Here is a 20,160-nt window from a genome sequence, read left to right as displayed (position 1 = left end):
AAATAGTGATGCAAAAATCCTCAAAATACTAGCAAACTGAATCCAACAGCATATTAAAAGAATTACAGGCATAGGCAAGTACTCTTTACCCCAGAAATTCAGGGATGGTTCAGTATAAGAAAATCAAACAGTGAATGTACTGTATCACATTAATAGAGTGAAGGGACATATGATCAAACTAAAAATAGAAGAGAATTTCCTAAACATGATAAAGAGCATTTATGAAAAACTCACAGCTAATATCATACTCAATGGCAAAAGACAGAAAGCTCTGCCCCTAAGATAAGGAGTAAGACAAAGATGCCCACTTTCACCACTACTATTTGAAACTGTACTGGAAGTTCTAGCAAGAGCAATTAGGCAAGAAAAAGATATAAAAGACATCCAAATTGGAAAGGAAGAAGTAAATTTAATTCATTTCACAGATGGCCATGATCCTGTATCTAGTAAATCCCAATGAATTCATAAAATGACTACTAGAGCTAATAAGTGAATTTAGCAAATTGCAGTGCATAACATCAACACTAAAAATTAGTTGTGCTTCTATACAGCAGAAATTTAAAACCAAAAAAAAATAAAATTTGTGCATTTTTGATACCATACAAAAGAACAAAATACATAGGAATAAATTTAATGAAGAAGGTAAAACACTTGTATGCTGATATAAACATTGCTGAAAATTAAAGAAGACCTCAAAAATGGAAAGATATCCTGTGGTCATGGTTGGAGGACTTACTTATTAAAATGATAATAGTACCAAAACAATCTACAGATTCAATGTAATCTCTATCAAAATTCCAACAGTCATTTTTGCAGAAAGTGAAAAGCCAATATTCAGACTCATAAGGAACCATCAGTGGCCTCCAAATAGCCAAAGCGATTTTGAAAAAGATTAACAAAGCTGGAACACTTCTCAATTTCAAAACCTGCTACAAAGCTACATTAAGCAAGACTGTGTATATTGGCATAAGGACACACATAGATAAATGGAATAGAACTTAATGTCCAGAAACACACCCATACATCTATAGCCAACTGATTTTCAGTAAGGGTGCCAATATTATTCAATAGGGGAAAATCTGTCTCTTCAACAAATGGTGCTGGGACAAACAGATATCCACTAACAAAATAGTTAATTTGGACCTCTATCTCATTCCATACACAAAAATTAACTAAACATGAATCAACAACCTAAATAAGAGTTAAAACCATAAACTTTTTTAAAATTTTAAGAAAAAATCTGGGGTAAATCTTCATGACTCTGGATTTGGCAATTGATTCTTGGATATGACACCCACAGCACAAGTAACAAAAGAAAACAGATAAATTGGACTTCACCAAAATTAAAACTTTCTGTGCAAAGGACATAACCACCAATTTAAAAGATGGACAAAGCCTGGATAGATATTCCTTCAAAAATGCAAATGGTCTGCAAGCACCTGAAAATGTGTTCAACATTATTATTCATTCCTATTCGTCATTATTCATTCATTCATCATTAGATATCACTTCACACACAATAGGATGGATATAATTTTTTGATGAATAAATATTAGAGAGAATATAAAGAAATTAGAACTTCTATATTGCTGGTGGAAACACAAAACATTTCAGCTGCTACAGAAATGTCTGGTGGTTCCTCAAAAAGCTACGCATAAATTATCATACAACCCAGTAATTCCATTCCTAGGTATATAACCAAGATAACTGAAAACAGGTACTCAAAACAAATACAGGCACGCACATGTTCACAGCAACACTATTCACAATAGCCAAAAGGCAGAAACAACCCAAATGCCCAACAGCAGATGAATGTATAAACAAATCACATATACACAAACAATGGCATATTACTCAGCCATAAAAAAGAAATGAAGTGCTAATACCTGTTACCTGTTACAGTGTGATCAACCTCAAAAACATTATGCTAGGTGAAAGAACCCAGACAAAAAAAGTCTTAGATTGCATGATTCTATTTATGTGAAATATGAAAGCATGTAAATCTATAGAAAAAGCAGACTGATGGTTGTCAGAGGCTGGGGGGAAGCAGGGAGAAGGGAGTGGAGAGTAACCACTTAATGGGTACAGAGTTTCCTTTTGGAGTAATGAAAACCTTTTTTGAACTAGATAGAGGTGGTGGTTACACACACGTGAATATTGTAAATGCTACTAAGTGCTCACTTTAAAATGATTAATTCTATGTTAAACGAACTTTACCTGAATTAAAAAAAAAAAAATGCTTATGAAAGAGCTTAGAACTAAGGGCAAAAAATTTTGAAGAACAAGGTAGAAAAGCCCACACTATCTAATGTCAAGATGTATCGAAACGCTATACTTAACAAAATGGCACGTTATTCCAACAGAAATATACAAAAGAGCCAAGTGAAATCAAAAACAAATCTATGAATATATGAAAATATTTATATTGCAGAAATGACATTACAAATCCATGAGGAAAAAAACAGACTCTTCAATAAGTCACACAGGGACAACTAGATATCCATATGGAAAAATATAAACTCAGTCCCCACCTCATCATACACAAAAATCAACAAGTAGATTAAATCCCTAGGTGTGAAAAACAAAACTTTACAACTACCAGAAGTGAAAATACAGGAAACTGTTACTTCAGAGTAGAGACCACAGATGAAAATATTAACAATTTTAAATATATTAAAATTTCAAACCTGTGTAAAAATAAAAACATCATAAACAAAATATAAAAATAAGGCACTCACAGGAGGAAACATGTAATGCATATTAACTAACACAGAATTCATCCAGAATGTGCAAATAACTTCTACAAATAAATAAGGAAAAGGCAATGACCCAAAAGAAAACTGGCAAAAAATTGAACAAGCAACTCAAAGATTAAGAAACTCAAACAGCCAATAAATATGTTAAAAATACGTATTTCACCTCATTAGTAATCAGGGAAGTACAAACAAATTGACATCAGGTTGGAAAAGTTTTAAAGTCTAACAATATCATGGCTTGTTAAGACGCAGGTAGAAGTATAAACTGGTATAATAACCACTTCAGGGGCTGTAAACAAAAAAATTTAGAGTCAATCATACACATACCCTACAACCCAGTAATTATAGTTCTAAATTTTACCTTGGAGAAAACACATGTGCCCAAGAACATAAGTACAGAATGTTTTTGCAACAACCACCACCACCACAACAAAAAACTAAAAATCTATCAACAGGGGAATATACAAATAACTTGAGGTTTAATCATTGAATAGGTGGATAATTACATAATTGAACCAGAGCCCAAACATCAAATTGTAAAGATAACACAAAGGGGAAAACAACTTGCAGAATGATACATGTTTAAAAACATGAAAAACTGTATATAATTTTATCAACAAATACACATTATGGAAATATAAAACCATGTACTGAGAATGACAATGTCCAACTCAGTTTAGGAATTTACCTCAAGAAGGATAATCTTCAGCTAAAATAAGAAAACGTTAAGATTTGACAAAGCTAACTATTAGTTACACTGACATTCAGTAATATTATCCATTAAGACTTTTATGTACACTCTATAACTTTTAATTTTTTTTTTTTTTTTTTTTTTTTTTTTTTTTTGTTTTTGAGAGCGGGAGTCCCCTTCTGTTGCCCAGGTCCTGAAGTGCAGTGGCGTGATCCTCGGCTCACTGCAAGTCCACCATCCCGGGTTCACGCCATTCTCATGCCTCAGCCTGCCTCCCAAGTAGCTGGGACTATAGGCGACTGCCACCAAGCCCAGCTAATTTTTTTTGTATTTTTAGTACAGACGGGGTTTCACAATGTTAGCCAGGATGGTCTTGATCTCCTGACCTCGTGATCCGCCCACCTTGGCCTCCCAAAGTGCTGGGATTACAGGCGTAAGCCAATAACCTTTAAATTAAAACAGTGTGGTGCTTTTGGGAGTAACCAGAGAGATTCACAGCACCAAAAACAAAATGAACAAAAACAAAAAAACCCTTTGTAAATATTGGGATAGGATATATCATTTATTTAACTAATCCCCTGCTGACAGACATCTAGGTCATTTACAATATGTCATGTTATAGCTTCAGGGGACATTCTTGAACATTTCTTTGTGCACTGATGTGAGAATTTCCCAAGGATAAATCCCTAGAAGAATTGCTGAATCAAAGAATATGCACTATAAATTAGTTGACATAAATAAATTGCTCTTTATGAAAATTCTATTAATTTACATTTACACCAACAGCACTCAAAAGGAGCCAGAGGCTCAATGTTCACCTTACCCAGGGTGTTACCAACCTCTTTATGTAGAGGGAAAAAATCTAGTCACGAAAACATATTTATTAATGACATCACAAATAGAAAAATAATTCTCATTTATTATATTTAACAGATACATACCAAACACATAACAAACTTTGTATCAGATGCCACCTGACAGCCAATTGGAAAAAAGTCATGTATGAATGTGTAACATTATAAACATACAGATATAACCATATATAGCCATATGTAAATATGTATATGTATATACGGCTAAATATAAACACAGTTGTTCCTTGATATCCATGAGGAATTGGTTCCAGGACCTCCCTTAGAAACCAAAATCCACAAATACTTAAGTCTCATATAAAATAGTGTGGTATTTGCATATAACCCATGTACATCCTCTCTCATACTTTAAAATAAGTCTAGATTACTTATAATACCTAATATAACATAAATGCTATGTAAATAGTGGTTATACTGTATTCTTTAGGAAATGAGAAGGAAAAATAGTCAGTACATGTTCAGTACAAACACAATCATCTTTTTAAATTTTTTTCTGAATATTTTCAACCTGCAGTTGGTTGAATCCACACATGTGGAACCTATGGATACAGAGGGCCAACTGTACATACAAATGTACCAGATCTCAACTTCACACAATGTCAGGCATTCTTTTCAGATGCCAGAGCCTGATTCCTTATCAAAAAGCTTCAAAATATTTGTCTCTTATTTCTAGATGTCACGTTCTAACTGAGGTCTGAGGAGAGTTGGTGGGTTAGTGGCAGGTAGCTGGAAAATACTAGAGGAATCATAGACAGTATCAACATGGCTTTACTCTCTCTCTCTCTCTAGGGGTGAGCGAGCCTTGGCACGAGCCTTTTGTACCATGTTAACAGGGTAATTATACCTTTCACAGACAACAGTGGCTCCAAGCCAAGCACAAACGCACATGGGTGATCACCTAATGTGCCTCACATGGCATGGTTACATAATAAGCAGAGTTGTATGCCTGCACTCCAAACTTCCTGAGTCATGCTGGACCAGATGTCTGCCTCAACCTATTCTTGACTGCAGCATCCATTTTCTTTATACCAGATAACCCAGCCCGTATGTTAGAAATACATAAATTAGGGCCGGGTGCAGTGGCTCCCGCCTATAATCCCAGCACTTTGGGAGGCGGAGGCGGGCGGATCACAAGGTCAGCAGATCAAGACCATCCTAGTTAACACCGTGAAACCCTGTCTATACTAAAATACAAAAAATTAGCCCGGCGTGGTGGCAGGCGCCTGTAGTCGCAGCTACTCGGAAGGCTGAGGCAGGAGAATGGCGTGAACCCAGGAGGCGGAGATGCAGTGAGCCGAGATCACACCACTGCACTCCAGCCTGGGCAACAGAGCGAGACTCCATCTCAAAACAAAACAAAACAAACAAAAAACATAAATTAATGATATTAAATATATCTTAGAAAAAAAACAAAATGGGGAAAGATAAACCAGTAACTTATCTGAACTCAAAAAATGCCAATGACCTAAATGCCTGTACCAGAACCTCCCATAGATGGAAAGGTATCTCTAAGACTCCTGGAATCTGGCTCCAAACGTAATAATACACTTTAAGGAAAATATTAAGATGTGAGTCTAAGATCTTAATTTTCAATAGACAAAATTAATCTTCTGTAACATTCACTAATAATCTCCAATAATTAGCAAAATGCTTGGTACATAATACTCAAAACACCTGCTGAATAAATGATTGTCACTAATATTTTTTAATGGTAACAGCAATATCACTAAGGGGAGGCCAAGAGATATACGTAATAGGTTGATCATTTTAAAAGTCAAAAGGAAACACAACAGATGCATTGTTCTTTGTAATCTCCAGATTACTTAATTTCCTCTTTTAAAAAAAAACTACTTGTATAACTTGTACCAAAAGTTGTTCTTAAGATATGGAGAACAGGAGAGAACACTTTCAGTGGTATCTCTCAGTATTAAGGTTAGAAAATTATAGTCCTTCCCATGACAGGTGTGTTTTGTTAAAAAATAAAATAAAATAACATTTTTTTAAAAGGAAATTATAGCCTTAAATCAAAGAAAATTGTGCCACAGGAGTAGTAACAGCCTTCAAAGGGTCTGAGGCCTCAGTCAAGGACTGTTTTCCACAGAATCTGTCCTAAAGTCTTAAGTAACAGGTGAGGATGTGTAATTGATAACCGGGCTCAAGAAATGACACCTGAAAACAATTTTGTAACTATACCCACTACCGTCAGGCTGGCATATAAAATGCTCAATAAACTATACTTTTAAACTAATGAGAAACAATAATGTATAAAAGTCATTTCATTCATTTTCACATTTTAAATTGGTATAGATTTTATTATATAAATAATCATAATATTATGTAAATAAATTTTAGTCATTTCTAAAGTGATTTTAAACTAATTTTTACCTGATTCCTTATCAAAAAGCTTCAAAATATTTGTCTCTTATTTCTAGATGTCACGTTCTAACTGAGGTCTGAGGAGAGTTGGTGGGTTAGTGGCAGGTAGCTGGAAAAATACTAGAGGAATCATAGACAGTATCAACATGGCTTTACTCTCTCTCTCTCTCTAGGGGTGAGCGAGCCTTGGCACGAGCCTTTTGTACCATGTTAACAGGGTAATTATACCTTTCACAGACAACAGTGGCTCCAAGCCAAGCACAAACGCACATGGGTGATCACCTAATGTGCCTCACATGGCATGGTTACATAATAAGCAGAGTTGTATGCCTGCACTCCAAACTTCCTGAGTCATGCTGGACCAGATGTCTGCCTCAACCTATTCTTGACTGCAGCATCCATTTTCTTTATACCAGATAACCCAGCCCGTATGTTAGAAATACATAAATTAGGGCCGGGTGCAGTGGCTCCCGCCTATAATCCCAGCACTTTGGGAGGCGGAGGCGGGCGGATCACAAGGTCAGCAGATCAAGACCATCCTAGTTAACACCGTGAAACCCTGTCTATACTAAAAATACAAAAAATTAGCCCGGCGTGGTGGCAGGCGCCTGTAGTCGCAGCTACTCGGAAGGCTGAGGCAGGAGAATGGCGTGAACCCAGGAGGCGGAGATGCAGTGAGCCGAGATCACACCACTGCACTCCAGCCTGGGCAACAGAGCGAGACTCCATCTCAAAACAAAACAAAAACAAACAAAAAACATAAATTAATGATATTAAATATATCTTAGAAAAAAAACAAAAATGGGGAAAGATAAACCAGTAACTTATCTGAACTCAAAAAATGCCAATGACCTAAATGCCTGTACCAGAACCTCCCATAGATGGAAAGGTATCTCTAAGACTCCTGGAATCTGGCTCCAAACGTAATAATACACTTTAAGGAAAATATTAAGATGTGAGTCTAAGATCTTAATTTTTCAATAGACAAAATTAATCTTCTGTAACATTCACTAATAATCTCCAATAATTAGCAAAATGCTTGGTACATAATACTCAAAACACCTGCTGAATAAATGATTGTCACTAATATTTTTTAATGGTAACAGCAATATCACTAAGGGGAGGCCAAGAGATATACGTAATAGGTTGATCATTTTAAAAAGTCAAAAGGAAACACAACAGATGCATTGTTCTTTGTAATCTCCAGATTACTTAATTTCCTCTTTTTAAAAAAAAACTACTTGTATAACTTGTACCAAAAGTTGTTCTTAAGATATGGAGAACAGGAGAGAACACTTTCAGTGGTATCTCTCAGTATTAAGGTTAGAAAATTATAGTCCTTCCCATGACAGGTGTGTTTTGTTAAAAAATAAAAATAAAATAACATTTTTTTAAAAAGGAAATTATAGCCTTAAATCAAAGAAAATTGTGCCACAGGAGTAGTAACAGCCTTCAAAGGGTCTGAGGCCTCAGTCAAGGACTGTTTTCCACAGAATCTGTCCTAAAGTCTTAAGTAACAGGTGAGGATGTGTAATTGATAACTGGGCTCAAGAAATGACACCTGAAAACAATTTTGTAACTATACCCACTACCGTCAGGCTGGCATATAAAATGCTCAATAAACTATACTTTTAAACTAATGAGAAACAATAATGTATAAAAGTCATTTCATTCATTTTCACATTTTAAATTGGTATAGATTTTATTATATAAATAATCATAATATTATGTAAATAAATTTTAGTCATTTCTAAAGTGATTTTAAACTAATTTTTATATACAAAAAAGACTAATTCCTTTAGTAGAATCCATTTTATCTTTGTAATATTTGAGATGTATGAACTAAATTACTGCACACTCTTCAGTTCCCTACTTCATACAATTAGATGTATTTCATATGCATGAGCTAGAAAAAAAATCTTTAAAGATTCAATCAATTCCCTCATTTCATAAATAAGAACATCAAGGCACAGAGAAGTTGAATAGCTTATCTAAATATACTACAACAACCAAGGACAATGGTGAAACTAAAGCCCCCGTCTCTTAACACTGAGTCCAATGTTCTTTCTAATATATAATGATGCCTTCCTTCTGGTCTATATTAAATTCAAAAACAGATATTTGGAAAACTCCTCTTTGAAGGACATTTTTTTTAATGACAAATCCTAATACCCAATCTGAAAATAAAACTCCAGTGCAGACTTCATTACAATCATGTTCCAACAGGAATAAAGTTCTAGCAAAAATTCAACAGCAGTGAAAATAAACTTTTCTGACAGAATTTGCACAACTAGGGAAAATAAAAGTAGCAATATGATTTTCCTATCCAAGAAATATGTGGAGTCAGCCCAAACCAGAAGTTAATATTTTTAAAGAGGCAGAGTCTCTGTCTCTCAGGCTGGAATGCAGGGACACAATCATAGCTAACTGCAGCCTCGAACTCCTGGGCTCAAGTGATCCTCCCACCTCAGCCTCTGACTAAAGGTAGGCACCAACCACCATGCCCAGCTGTGTGCATGTGTGTGTGTGTGCGAGTGTGTGCAGTGGCAGGGTCTCACTATGCTGCACAGGCTAGTCTCCTGGCCTCAAGCAATCAATCCTCCCACCTCTGCCTCCTATATAAGTTAAATATTGCTATAATTTTCGAACAATAGTAAACAAAACATTTGCCCAGTTAAAAATAAATTAAATGGGCTGCTCTGTCTATGGAGTAGCCAATCCTTTGTTTCTTTCCTCCTCTAATAAACTTGCTTTCACTTTAAAAAAAATCAATTAATGTTTACCATGTACTACTGATTTCTAGAAGATACTTAGCTTCTACGTTACCAACTTTCCAATCTTCGGCATGAGCTCCATTTGAAAGTATCCATATCTATAAAAATAAGATTCGTTTGGGTGCAGTGGCTAACACCTGTAATCCCAATACTTTGGGAGGCCAAGGTAAAAGGATTGCTTGAACGCAGGAGTTTGAGACCGGCCTGGGCAACAAGTAAGACCCTACCTCTACAAAAATTAAAATTTAGCCTAGCATAGTTGCTCACACCTGCAGTCCCAACTCATGCCCATAGTTTCAGCTACTCAGAAGGCTGGGACAGGAGGATCACTTCAGCATAGGAGTTTGAGACTATAGTGAACTATAATTGTGCCACTGCACTCCAGCCTGGACCACAGAATGAGACCCTGTTTCAAAAAAAAAAAAAAAAATTATTAATACCCAACTTACAAATCTGACATAAAGATTAAAGAAAATATATGAAAACACTCATCACATATTCTCTATTATTTTCTTCCTTTTTTCCTAAATAAGAAAAAAAATTTCACGTGGGGGCATGCAAAATATTTTAGATACATTTAAAAGAGTATGTTCTAAATACGGAAAATACAAATTATTCCTAATCTTATTATCTTTTATAAAGGGCCTTTATTAAAGAATGTATTCTCACTTTAAGACATCATTCCCTCTGCTTTCGCATCTTATTTCTCAATACTTCCTGGTATTTTGTTTATATTTTCTCTCATGGAATTTGTTAGTTACCTTGCCATGGACAACATTCATTCAACAGGCATATAATTTTATTAAGGACCAAATGTACTTCAAACATTAGAGACACAAACATAAATAAAATATAGTAATTTGTTCTCAAGGAGTACATCTTCTATTGAAAGAGACAGATACGTAAGCAAATGATTGTAAAACACTTTATGCAATCATGAACAGTACATGAGAAAGATTGAAAAAAAAGAAAAACTACCTAATGACAGGGGAGGTAAGAGAGCAAGTCTATACGTGATGTTACGGTTTGAATGTGTCTTCCTCAAAGTTCATGTGTTGGACACTTAATCCCCATGCAACAGTGGCAACAGTGTTGAGGGGTAAGACCTTTAATAGGTGATTACATCCTGGGGGCAGAGCCCTCATGAATTAATGCCACTGTCACAGGAGTGGGTTCCTGATAAAAGGATGATTTCTGCCCACTTCCCTCTTGCTCTCTCTCACTCACTCTCTTGCCATTCCACCTTTCTCCATGGGATGACACAGCAAGAAGGTCTTCATCAGATAGATGCCAGTGTCATGCTCTTGGACTTCTCAATCTCCTGAACCATGAGCCAAATACCTTTCTATTGTTTATAAATTAACCAGTCTGTGGTATGCTAACAACAAAAAAAATTGACTAAGACATGTGGATGTGGGCTACCCTCAGCTGTTAACAAGTAAAATACTAACAAGAACCTGAAGATCAGGAAACACTATTAGAAATAACATTAAGTGAAAAAACTCAAAGTAATTCAAGCAAACATTTACAGTAAACAGAGATATTAGAAAACAAAATCTCAAACTACATATTATAGAGACTAAATAATCTATACAAACCCATTATAATATTGGAGGAATATTCTGAGATTGTGAATTTGACATTTTATCAAGAAAGCCCAAAAGAAGTATTAACAAGAGAAAATAAATATTTCACAGCCCTGAAAATCTTCTTATAAAACCCAAGAGAAACTGTGTAAAAGTTATTACAGCTTTTAGAGCAAATAAACTAGTACTTGAACCATTTTGAATTCCCTGAAACATTTAACTACATCCAATAAATACTTTTCACTTATTATGGACATTATACATTATGTCACCTCCTGAAATGTCCAACCCTCACTGACCTACATGAAAATCAGGACTCACACTTTGGCACTCTGCATTTTAACCATGCCATAATAATACTCCTCATTTCTGAGAAGAATGAAACATACTGAGATATTCAGTGACTTTATAATGCTGAACTAATAAAAGCAAAGTCACTGTTATTTTGTTTCAAATCAAAAGTAGACTTTAAACAAGCGTATACAAAATGTTATCTGATAAGCCACCCCAGAATATACAGCCTCTTCTAAATTACTGTATCTGTGAAAGGCACAGAAAATGATGAAAACTCAGACTGTCCAAAAAAATAAGAGCCATCACGAAGCTACTGTCAGAATCTGAAAGAACTTATAAAAAAAAAAAAAATCTAGATTTGCCAGAACAACGCCTTACTTCATGAAACAAAAAATGTCCAAACTATTACCTTATTCCAATTGTAACCTATCTCAAGGACCGAATGTTCTGTCTCAGTGAGGAAATGGGACAGAGACCTCCATGCAGTTCAATCTCCCTTTCCACACAGTCCCTTCCTAATTCTTACCTTTTTAGCTACATTTTGTCAGAAGAGCAACTCTTGGAGTATTTGTGCGAGTGAAGTTTGATGAGCAACTGCATTCTGTGTGATAAGAGGCAAGACAAAAAGAATCTCAGTGACTGTCCACACTTCCAAATGTACCCTGAGTTTGGGAATTACACAAAAACCTATTCTAGCACCAAAACAGTTGAGACTACTGAAGAGGCTACCATTATAACAGAGGAAACTAGATTGAGAGCTGTATAGATCAATTTGTTCTCTCCAACTACAAAGAAGAAAAGGGTATTCATTCAGTATACAAGTGGACCAAAAAGAAACGCAGCAAAGGCATCTACACCAGTCTGTTGTTGACAAATGTCAAATATAAACAGACCTCACAATAATTCATGTCTGAGTAAAGGGAAGTGGGAAAAAGAACCATGAGCAATTTATAAGGGAAATGGAACATCCAGCGGACTTAGGAGAGGATAAAACAATGTGACATTGCCCACACTGGAGCAGAAAGCCCCAAATAAAAAACAGGATAGAAAAAAAAAAAGGTCTAGAAGAGGGATGAGACAAAGAAAGATGACAAGAAAATTAAAATTGCAATAGTGAGATTTGAAATCTCTACCCTTGTAATGAAACTGAATGAAGCAAAAAAACACAAATCATGACATAAAGAACTTGAGAAACTCACTAAAGCACACTGCAGCCTGGATTAGCCACATTTTAAGTGCAAGAGTCATATATAACTAATGGCTGTGGTATTGGACAGCACACAGGTTTGAGTGATTACGTCTAGCAGTCGCACAGCTAGTTAGTACAACTAAGATGCAGCCTTATTTATACCTCCAATGCCTATATTCTTCCCCTTTGAGGAAACGATCAAAGGTAGACATATACCTGACCCTCAAGTATTCAATTCAGACTAACAAAATTCTGACTGGAGGGTGAAACTTAGTAGCTACTCAAATAAACAGCTCATAAGCTGGGTTTTTCTTTTTTTTTTTTTTTTTAACTCACAAAGCCCATTTATATAATGCCATTATATAAAACAAATGTCAGTGTTTTAAAAAAAGTAAGTTTTAATTATTGAGATCTATTATGTATACAAAGTATACCTTACGTACATTACTTCATGTATATCAGCATATAACAACATGTATATTATAACCACTTCTGGTTTTGGGTACTGCAAAATCATAAATACTATAAATAACCATAATCAAAACCAAACTACACATTTAGTATGTCCTTATCTATAAAGTGTATCTATAGTGCTTAAAAATTCTGGATTATTTATGAACTACTTAATAGAAGGGAACATATTGGTTTCCTCATGAAAATATACTAAATTCATGTAATACCACTAATATAAATTAAAGCATTAATTAAATATAGTATATATTTCTTTACTAATCCATGGCCATGTCACCTAGAAACCTAGAAGTTATCTTGGACTCTCTTTTCTTTCTACTTTAGCCCCATATTTAACCAACCACCATTTTCTGTGAAACTTAATAGTTTAATCCCTCTTGAATCAACCACTTTTCTCCACTAATTTATCTCATTCTCCACTATCACCACTGTCGTCTAAGCCAATATATCCTCTGTGACCCAGACCCTCTTAACTTGTTATCCTCCTGCTTCTCACCATCCAGTAAATAATCGCTGCAACCAAAGTGATTAATTTTTTTTTAGTTTAAAGTGATCATGTCATTCTCTTGCTTTTATTACAATCCTTCAATAACTTCTCTTAGTACTTATGATAAAGACCAAAATACTTAACTACAAACTGTCTAGAATCCTGACTAGAATTTGCAAACTCAACAACAACCAGGTTAAATATCGATTCATTTATATTTACTTATTTTGCACTCTGAGTGGCACATGCCCCCTCTAGAGGGAGCAACTGCTACTAGATTGTGGCTTCAATATTACCATCTGAAAATACACTGGATGTTACCATAACCTCTAATTTTTCAAGAAAAATCAGAAATCCAGACTTCTACATGAAATCTCCTGAACTGTGAATGCTGACAACTAATTCGAACTTTTGTAAAAAGAAGAAGGAGGACAAAAAACTTGTAAGCAGGCCAAACCTGACCTCTCATCTAGTCTCATCACCTAGACCCACACACTCTGCAACAGCCCTACTTAACATTTCTCAGATCCTCAGTGATGCCAAGCTTTTTTGCCTTAGGGCTCTCACACATGTTGTGTCTTCTGCTTTGACCATAACTCCCCTCAACCTCCAATTCTACTTCACTAAGTGATCTCCTACTCATTCTATGTTTCTGAGGCACACTTCCTCAATGAAGTCTTCCTTATTCCCACTGCCCCTCCACCCCAAACTCCATAGACCAGGTCACTCATTACATGCTCTGATAGCACTGAGTACAACTTCATAACATTCATCACACCTCAAAATCAAAATTATTTATTTAATGCCCATCATCTCTCCCTAGATGGAAAGTTCCATAAAAGCAGGGCCTGCCACAGTAGGCATACATTTGTTGCCAATCAGTTATAAAATGTTCCTTTAGACAGTAAGATTCTAGTATATACTTTTAAATATTAATCAAACTGTACCCAACTTTTCAGAAAATATACAGTATTTAAAGGAAAGCAGATTCCGAATAAAAATAATCCATTAAAATTATAATCACTGATGATAATAAACATTTATTGATCATTTACTAAATGTCAGGAACTATGTTAAGTGCTTTGCATGTACTATCTCTTTCAATAAAACAATCTGTACAGTGGATACATGCCACTAGCATACAAAGGAAACAACATAGAGTTTCAAAATTTCTCAGTATCATAAATCTAATCAGTGGCAAGCTAGGGTATGAATCTATACTGTCTGACTCCAGAACTTAAACACCAAATTACTATACTAATCTATTAATAAAGAAATACTAACTAAACAAGTATTTCTTAAGTACTGCAAATAAGAAATGGTGGCCATGACTTATTTTCCATTATTTATCAGCTAAAGTAACATTCCTCAGCTCTCTATCCTGTACCCTTAAATGCACACACACTAAATTAAGATAAACTGACAATTTGTTTTTTCTAAATTAGGTAAATTCTGACCCATACCCAAAATACCTACGATCTTAGTACCAACTGTAAAATGTTATTTTCTGAGTTATTTTAAATAAGTTAATGTTTACACATTTGATATTTTCTGTTTCCACATTTGAAACATACACTTAATTTAAAATGTATTTCCTTGCTCAAAGTAAAAGAAAGTTTATTACTACAGACTCTTTTCTGATACAGTAAACAACAGCAAATAATATGCTAAAGCAAATGTAAACTGATATAACCACAGAAATATAAAGAGATAATACAAGGATCCTTTGCTACCTGAACTCTATTTGAATTCTTGTTTTCCAAAACTCAGGAACCGACCCGATTCCAAAAACTGCATTAGAATCTATCCAGACTCACATGTATCTCTTGCTATCCAGACTCTTACTAGCCAAAACTCAGGGCATGGCTCACAAACCACTCCTTGCTATCAGAAAAACAACCAATCTCTCATTCCAAACTCAGGAACCCAGTAGTTTTAGATAGCTAAATACATATGCATATATATCCAAGGGCTTTATAAATTTAAGAATTCTTGTTTACACTATTTATACAGACTGTTAAAAATGTGAATAAAAGGCACATATCTGTATTTTCATTCAAATTTCATATTTTAACTCCATTTACTGAGAATTTTGTGTAAATGTTTTCAACTAAAATGTGGTCATATTATTTTAAACTTTTAGACCATGCAAAATGTGTTTCCTAAACTGCTTAGTGCATGACAGACACTATTAATAATAGAGCTAAGTAATGTTAATGTGTGAGTGCTGTGAAACAGCTCTAAAAACAGCCTTAACACATTTTCTCAATATATTTCACAGGTCATACAAATACCATGGGAAATAAGATTTTCAAGGAAAACTATTTTCACTGTTAATTTTTCAGTAACATATTTCACAGATCATGTTAGTGTTTATTGTTAAAGTCACAACAAACACAAGGTAAAATTAAAGAAATCCAGTACAGTAGTTGAAAATGGCAAAAATTCCAAATTAACAACTACTCCATAAAGTTCACCCAAAAGTCAAAGAACCATCACACAAGTAATGAATTAACTAGGTTGAGAAAAAAAGAAAAACCAGTTCTCATAAAACAGTGCATTTTCCCAAATATTTAATGTAGGCTCACATGTGAACCTAAGCTTTTCGGTGCTTGACAAAAGTTAAAACTATCATCAGATGAGAACTGAATTCAAGCATGATTTTTCCCACATACTCAAGAATTATTTTAAGAAACAGGGAAAAGATGGCAGGTCTAAGAAAAGTCTACTACTTTCCCAAACTCTTCTTTTGAGTACAAATATAAAATTATAAAATTGTAACTAGAGCTCCCAGTTTATCCTAGTTTGGCTATGCTCTCTCCAGAGCTCACTTTAGATTTAGTGATGTGAAAGAATGTGAACCCCTTAATCAACCAAATTCTAACAGCTGCTTGACACAGTCCATCTATTACATTAAAAGAGAGCAAAATTAAATTTTACAAAAGTAAGTCTTGTCTACAAGCCTCACAAAGTGCAATAACTTAGGATTCAATACCTTTTAACTGATTTCATATAGAGCACCAACACACATCCCCAAAAAAAGAACAAAAACCAGGATATTTTCACGTTAAGAAATGACAGGTATATTCTGCCCACGTTTGTCATCCTAAAAGGCTAAGATTCACTACTAAGCTTCAACTACAAGCCAGAAAATGAGAGCCCTCTGGGAGAGCAAACAAAAAAGAGCTGTCAAGGTTCAATGCTTTGATTTCACATGGTGGCACAAATGACTGACTGCAACACGTTCTTAATAAATGCAGGCACAGCTTATGTCACCATTTCTTTAGGTTAAGTTTTCGTACCTCCCTTCTCAGATCTCCACATTAGACACAACAACTCTGAACGCAAATGTTTTTCTTACATAAAACCAAAGAGAAGAACGACTTAGATAGGACTCTACGAGTCCCTCCAGTCTATGGTTTTATTCAGCCTGTGTTGAAGTAATACAATTCTTACCACTCGGAAAATTACATTTTACTGCAAGGAAAAAAAAAAAGACAGATTCGATCCAATCACCGTACCTTGCTCTGCCAAATGTTAGTACCAGAACTTCTGAAATAAACAAACCTGTGTCTATGTTCATCGGGTCCATGGATCAGGAAGACTCCAGGGTTTTTAGCCCCTTTACCGGCATCTACATGTGGAATTAACACATCTTCTAAACCCAAATCAAAGCGTTTGTGTTTTGAAGAGTCTGGAAGGAAAAAGAATGCCCCAAAACACAGGGTGATGAAGGCACTAAGAATAAGGAGAAGAATAAACTTCTCAGAAAGTCTCAAGGTAGCCCTGTGATGTGGGAAGGAGGGCGGCCCCAGGTTCAGAGGTGGTATCCTACGTCCAGAGAGGGGCAGCAGGGCTGGGGTAGTCATCGTTTACGCTCTCGGAGAGAATACTTTAGAAAGTTCTCATCTTATGTCAAATGTACAATACATTGAACTGTCTTCAAAATCTTGGCCGAAATGGGAAAACTCAATTTCGCTCCTCTTAAAGGATTGTTGTGCTTTTTAAAAGGGCACGTCGTTCACGCCCGTCCATTTCCACTCAGAAACGTGTGTGACCTCCCCCAAACGATCACAAGTTTAGATTCTGCGATATCCTCTTTAACATCTGTACTGCACTGGGTTATTACAAGCCTCCTCTTCATTCCCAGGGGTAAATCAGGCAAGCCACACTGCAGAAAAGCTGCAAGGTGGGTTCTTCCATTCCTGCACCTCGGTGAGATGCTCAAACGTAGTCTTCCGCCCCGAAAGGGAGCCTGGCGACATCCGAGGAGTTGTAGAAGGTTCACTTGATCTCCTTCGACGCTTCTATTCCAGAATCTCTTAACCTTAGCGCTGAAAAAAATAAGGGTCTCCCACGGACGTCTGCAAACAGGGAGGAAGGTCTCCCACCTCGCTGGGAAGCCGAAGCAGGGGCGCTGGGCGAAGTAGCAGGAAGGAGTTCTCGGCTGCCCGCGCTTCCCGGCGCCCGGCTGAGTTCTGAGGCTGCCCACTTGACGGGTGGCGCGAAGGGCAATCGCGGTCCGAAATACCTGAGCCCGGCCAGCCGCCGCGGCCGCCGCCGCTGTTGCTACCGCACGGGTCTGTCAGGGAGCGGAACTTCCTGCTCCGGCGGCCACTGAGAAGCCCTGGCGTGTACGGGGGGAGGGGCGCGGCGGCCGCCCCGCGGAGCTCCTCCTCCTCCTCCTCCTCCTCCTCCTCCTCCTCCTCTCCGCGGCTGGTTCAGTGAACCTCGGCGCGTGCTACCCGAGCTAGGCCGCCGGCCGCAGTGGCCGAGCCCCCGCGCCTAAGAAGCCAAGCCGCGGCCCACGCTCCGAGAGCCCAGGGCAGGCGCTGGCTCATTCCTCACTCAGCCCTGGAGCGGCGGGAGGCCCAGGGCGCGCGGGAGCAGCCGCGCCTCGGGCAGGCAGAGGTCGGCCGCGTCTCCTTCCTGCCCGGCCGCGGGGGCCTCTTTCGCGCCGCCTCCGGTGGCTCGCAGCTGCTCGCTCTGGCGGCGGCTGCCGAAGAGACAGCGCACCCACGCCGCGCGGGGCTGCGGCCCGGTCCCGGTACCCTGCCTCCCCAGGCCTGGTGAGCGCAGCAGCTGCTGGGCCGACACCCGTTGGGCTCACGCTGGAGAGGAACCGGAGGGCGGGGGCGACGGGGCCCGGGCCGGCCTACCGGCCCCGACTCGCGAGTGGGCGTCCCCGGGTGGCGGAGTGTAAGGTGCGCGCGCACGCTCCCGGCCCCGCTGCCGCCGCCCCTCCCCCACCCCGCCCGGCTGCCCGGGCTCCGGCCTCTCGCGGCTGCCGGTTCCAGCAGCCCGAAATCGTCCTGCTGCCTCCGCCGTCTGAGCGCGAAAGAAGAGAAGATCGCCGATCGGCGCTGCCCGGAGAACTTCACTGGTGCCCAGGGCCTTGCCACCGCCAGTTCGTGGGGTTGACCCAGCGTTTAGGCGAGAGGGAGTGAGGGGGTGGGTCGCTAAGGTTTCGCTGAAATTTAGTGTCACCGGAGTTAACGGCTTCTGATGGCTTAGGTTAATGTTTAGTGTGGTTCTGTGGAAGTCTTGTCTTCAGTGATAGACCATCAGGCCCGAGGATTCAGCAACAGGGTCTCAAACTTCCATGCAGCCCATGCTCACGAGGCTCCATTAATGGAGAGAGAGAGCACCAACATGTGCCATGTTATGTGTTTAAAATAAAGTGGTGACCCCGCTCCTTCAGCTGGGCTTCCTTTCAGAGGAATCTAGGTACCCCCGATATGACAGGCGCCTCTTCCTGGTTCAGTTTCTGGGGCACGTTCTATCATCTTCACACACCTCACCACCACTCTTCCCATAAAAGAAAAAAATAGGGATGAATAAGGAGGTGCTGAAACCCAAAAAGGCAACAATATTGTTTACGTTCAGGCTTGAAAACATTCTGAATCAATTCTGTTCTCCATAGTATTGAGAAGAGCCATGTTGTGATTAAGTGCAAAAGATTTCCTTGCAAGATACATAGACTCTTGTATCCGATTTACTTGCAGGTGGTTTTTGCTCTAATATTGTTATTCTGTGTACACATCCTTTACTGATAACTGGGAATTGGAGAGGAGGCCCTTAAATGTCAGGAGAGTAAGTCAGCCTTAGCTTAAAAATCAAGCAAAAAAATCTCATATTCATTGGCACACTTGGTAACTACATTCCAGTCTCCCAGTCTGCACTGTTTCTAGAAGCTCTGCATATCTAACTGCCTACCACATGACAAAAGAAGTCATTGTCATTGATCCTGCTTCACCAAATAAAAAGTAAAAATGTTGAGGGTCACTTCTCACCAGTTCACCCAGGGAGACTGGTAAGCAAGGAGTGCCCAGTCCCTAGTGAGATTTATGGTGGACAGTTGTGAAGAGTATATGTAAAAAACTTTCAGCCTTCCCAATGTGTCTCTGTAAAATGTGCCAACATTTAAGAATAAGTCTCTAATGTTGAGACTGTAAGCCAAAGGAGGGGAAAAAAGAACACACTGTTTTCCTGCTGTTGAGATCATTATTTTCCATGAAAAGTTCACAGAGAAAGTAAATACTGAACTCTGAATGAAATAGCAAGTTATATAAGTCTTGAAAAGTAAATATTACCTAGGTTAACACCAGATGTAACCACAAGAGATTTCAATCATGAAACCTGACATAACGTAGTTGACAAGTAT

At 37.9% G+C, this 20,160-nt stretch overlaps 1 protein-coding gene across 1 annotated transcript in view; it reads right to left on the bottom strand.

Annotated features, from left to right (window-relative positions):
• MAN1A2 (mannosidase alpha class 1A member 2) overlaps nt 1–18,173 on the bottom strand; it is a 175,571-nt gene extending 157,398 nt beyond the window's left edge. The window contains exon 1 of the mRNA XM_017869826.1: nt 17,064–18,173. Coding sequence (XP_017725315.1) covers nt 17,064–17,365 — 302 coding nt within the window. The 5' untranslated portion in view covers nt 17,366–18,173. The remainder of the gene's footprint in view (nt 1–17,063) is intronic.
• Between the last annotated feature and the right edge of the window lie 1,987 nt (nt 18,174–20,160).

This window comes from Rhinopithecus bieti, unplaced genomic scaffold (assembly GCF_001698545.2).
Source record: "Rhinopithecus bieti isolate Rb0 unplaced genomic scaffold, ASM169854v2 scaffold_3040, whole genome shotgun sequence".
Classification (NCBI taxonomy): domain Eukaryota; kingdom Metazoa; phylum Chordata; class Mammalia; order Primates; family Cercopithecidae; genus Rhinopithecus; species Rhinopithecus bieti.
This window is presented reverse-complemented; position numbering and strand designations above follow the sequence as displayed.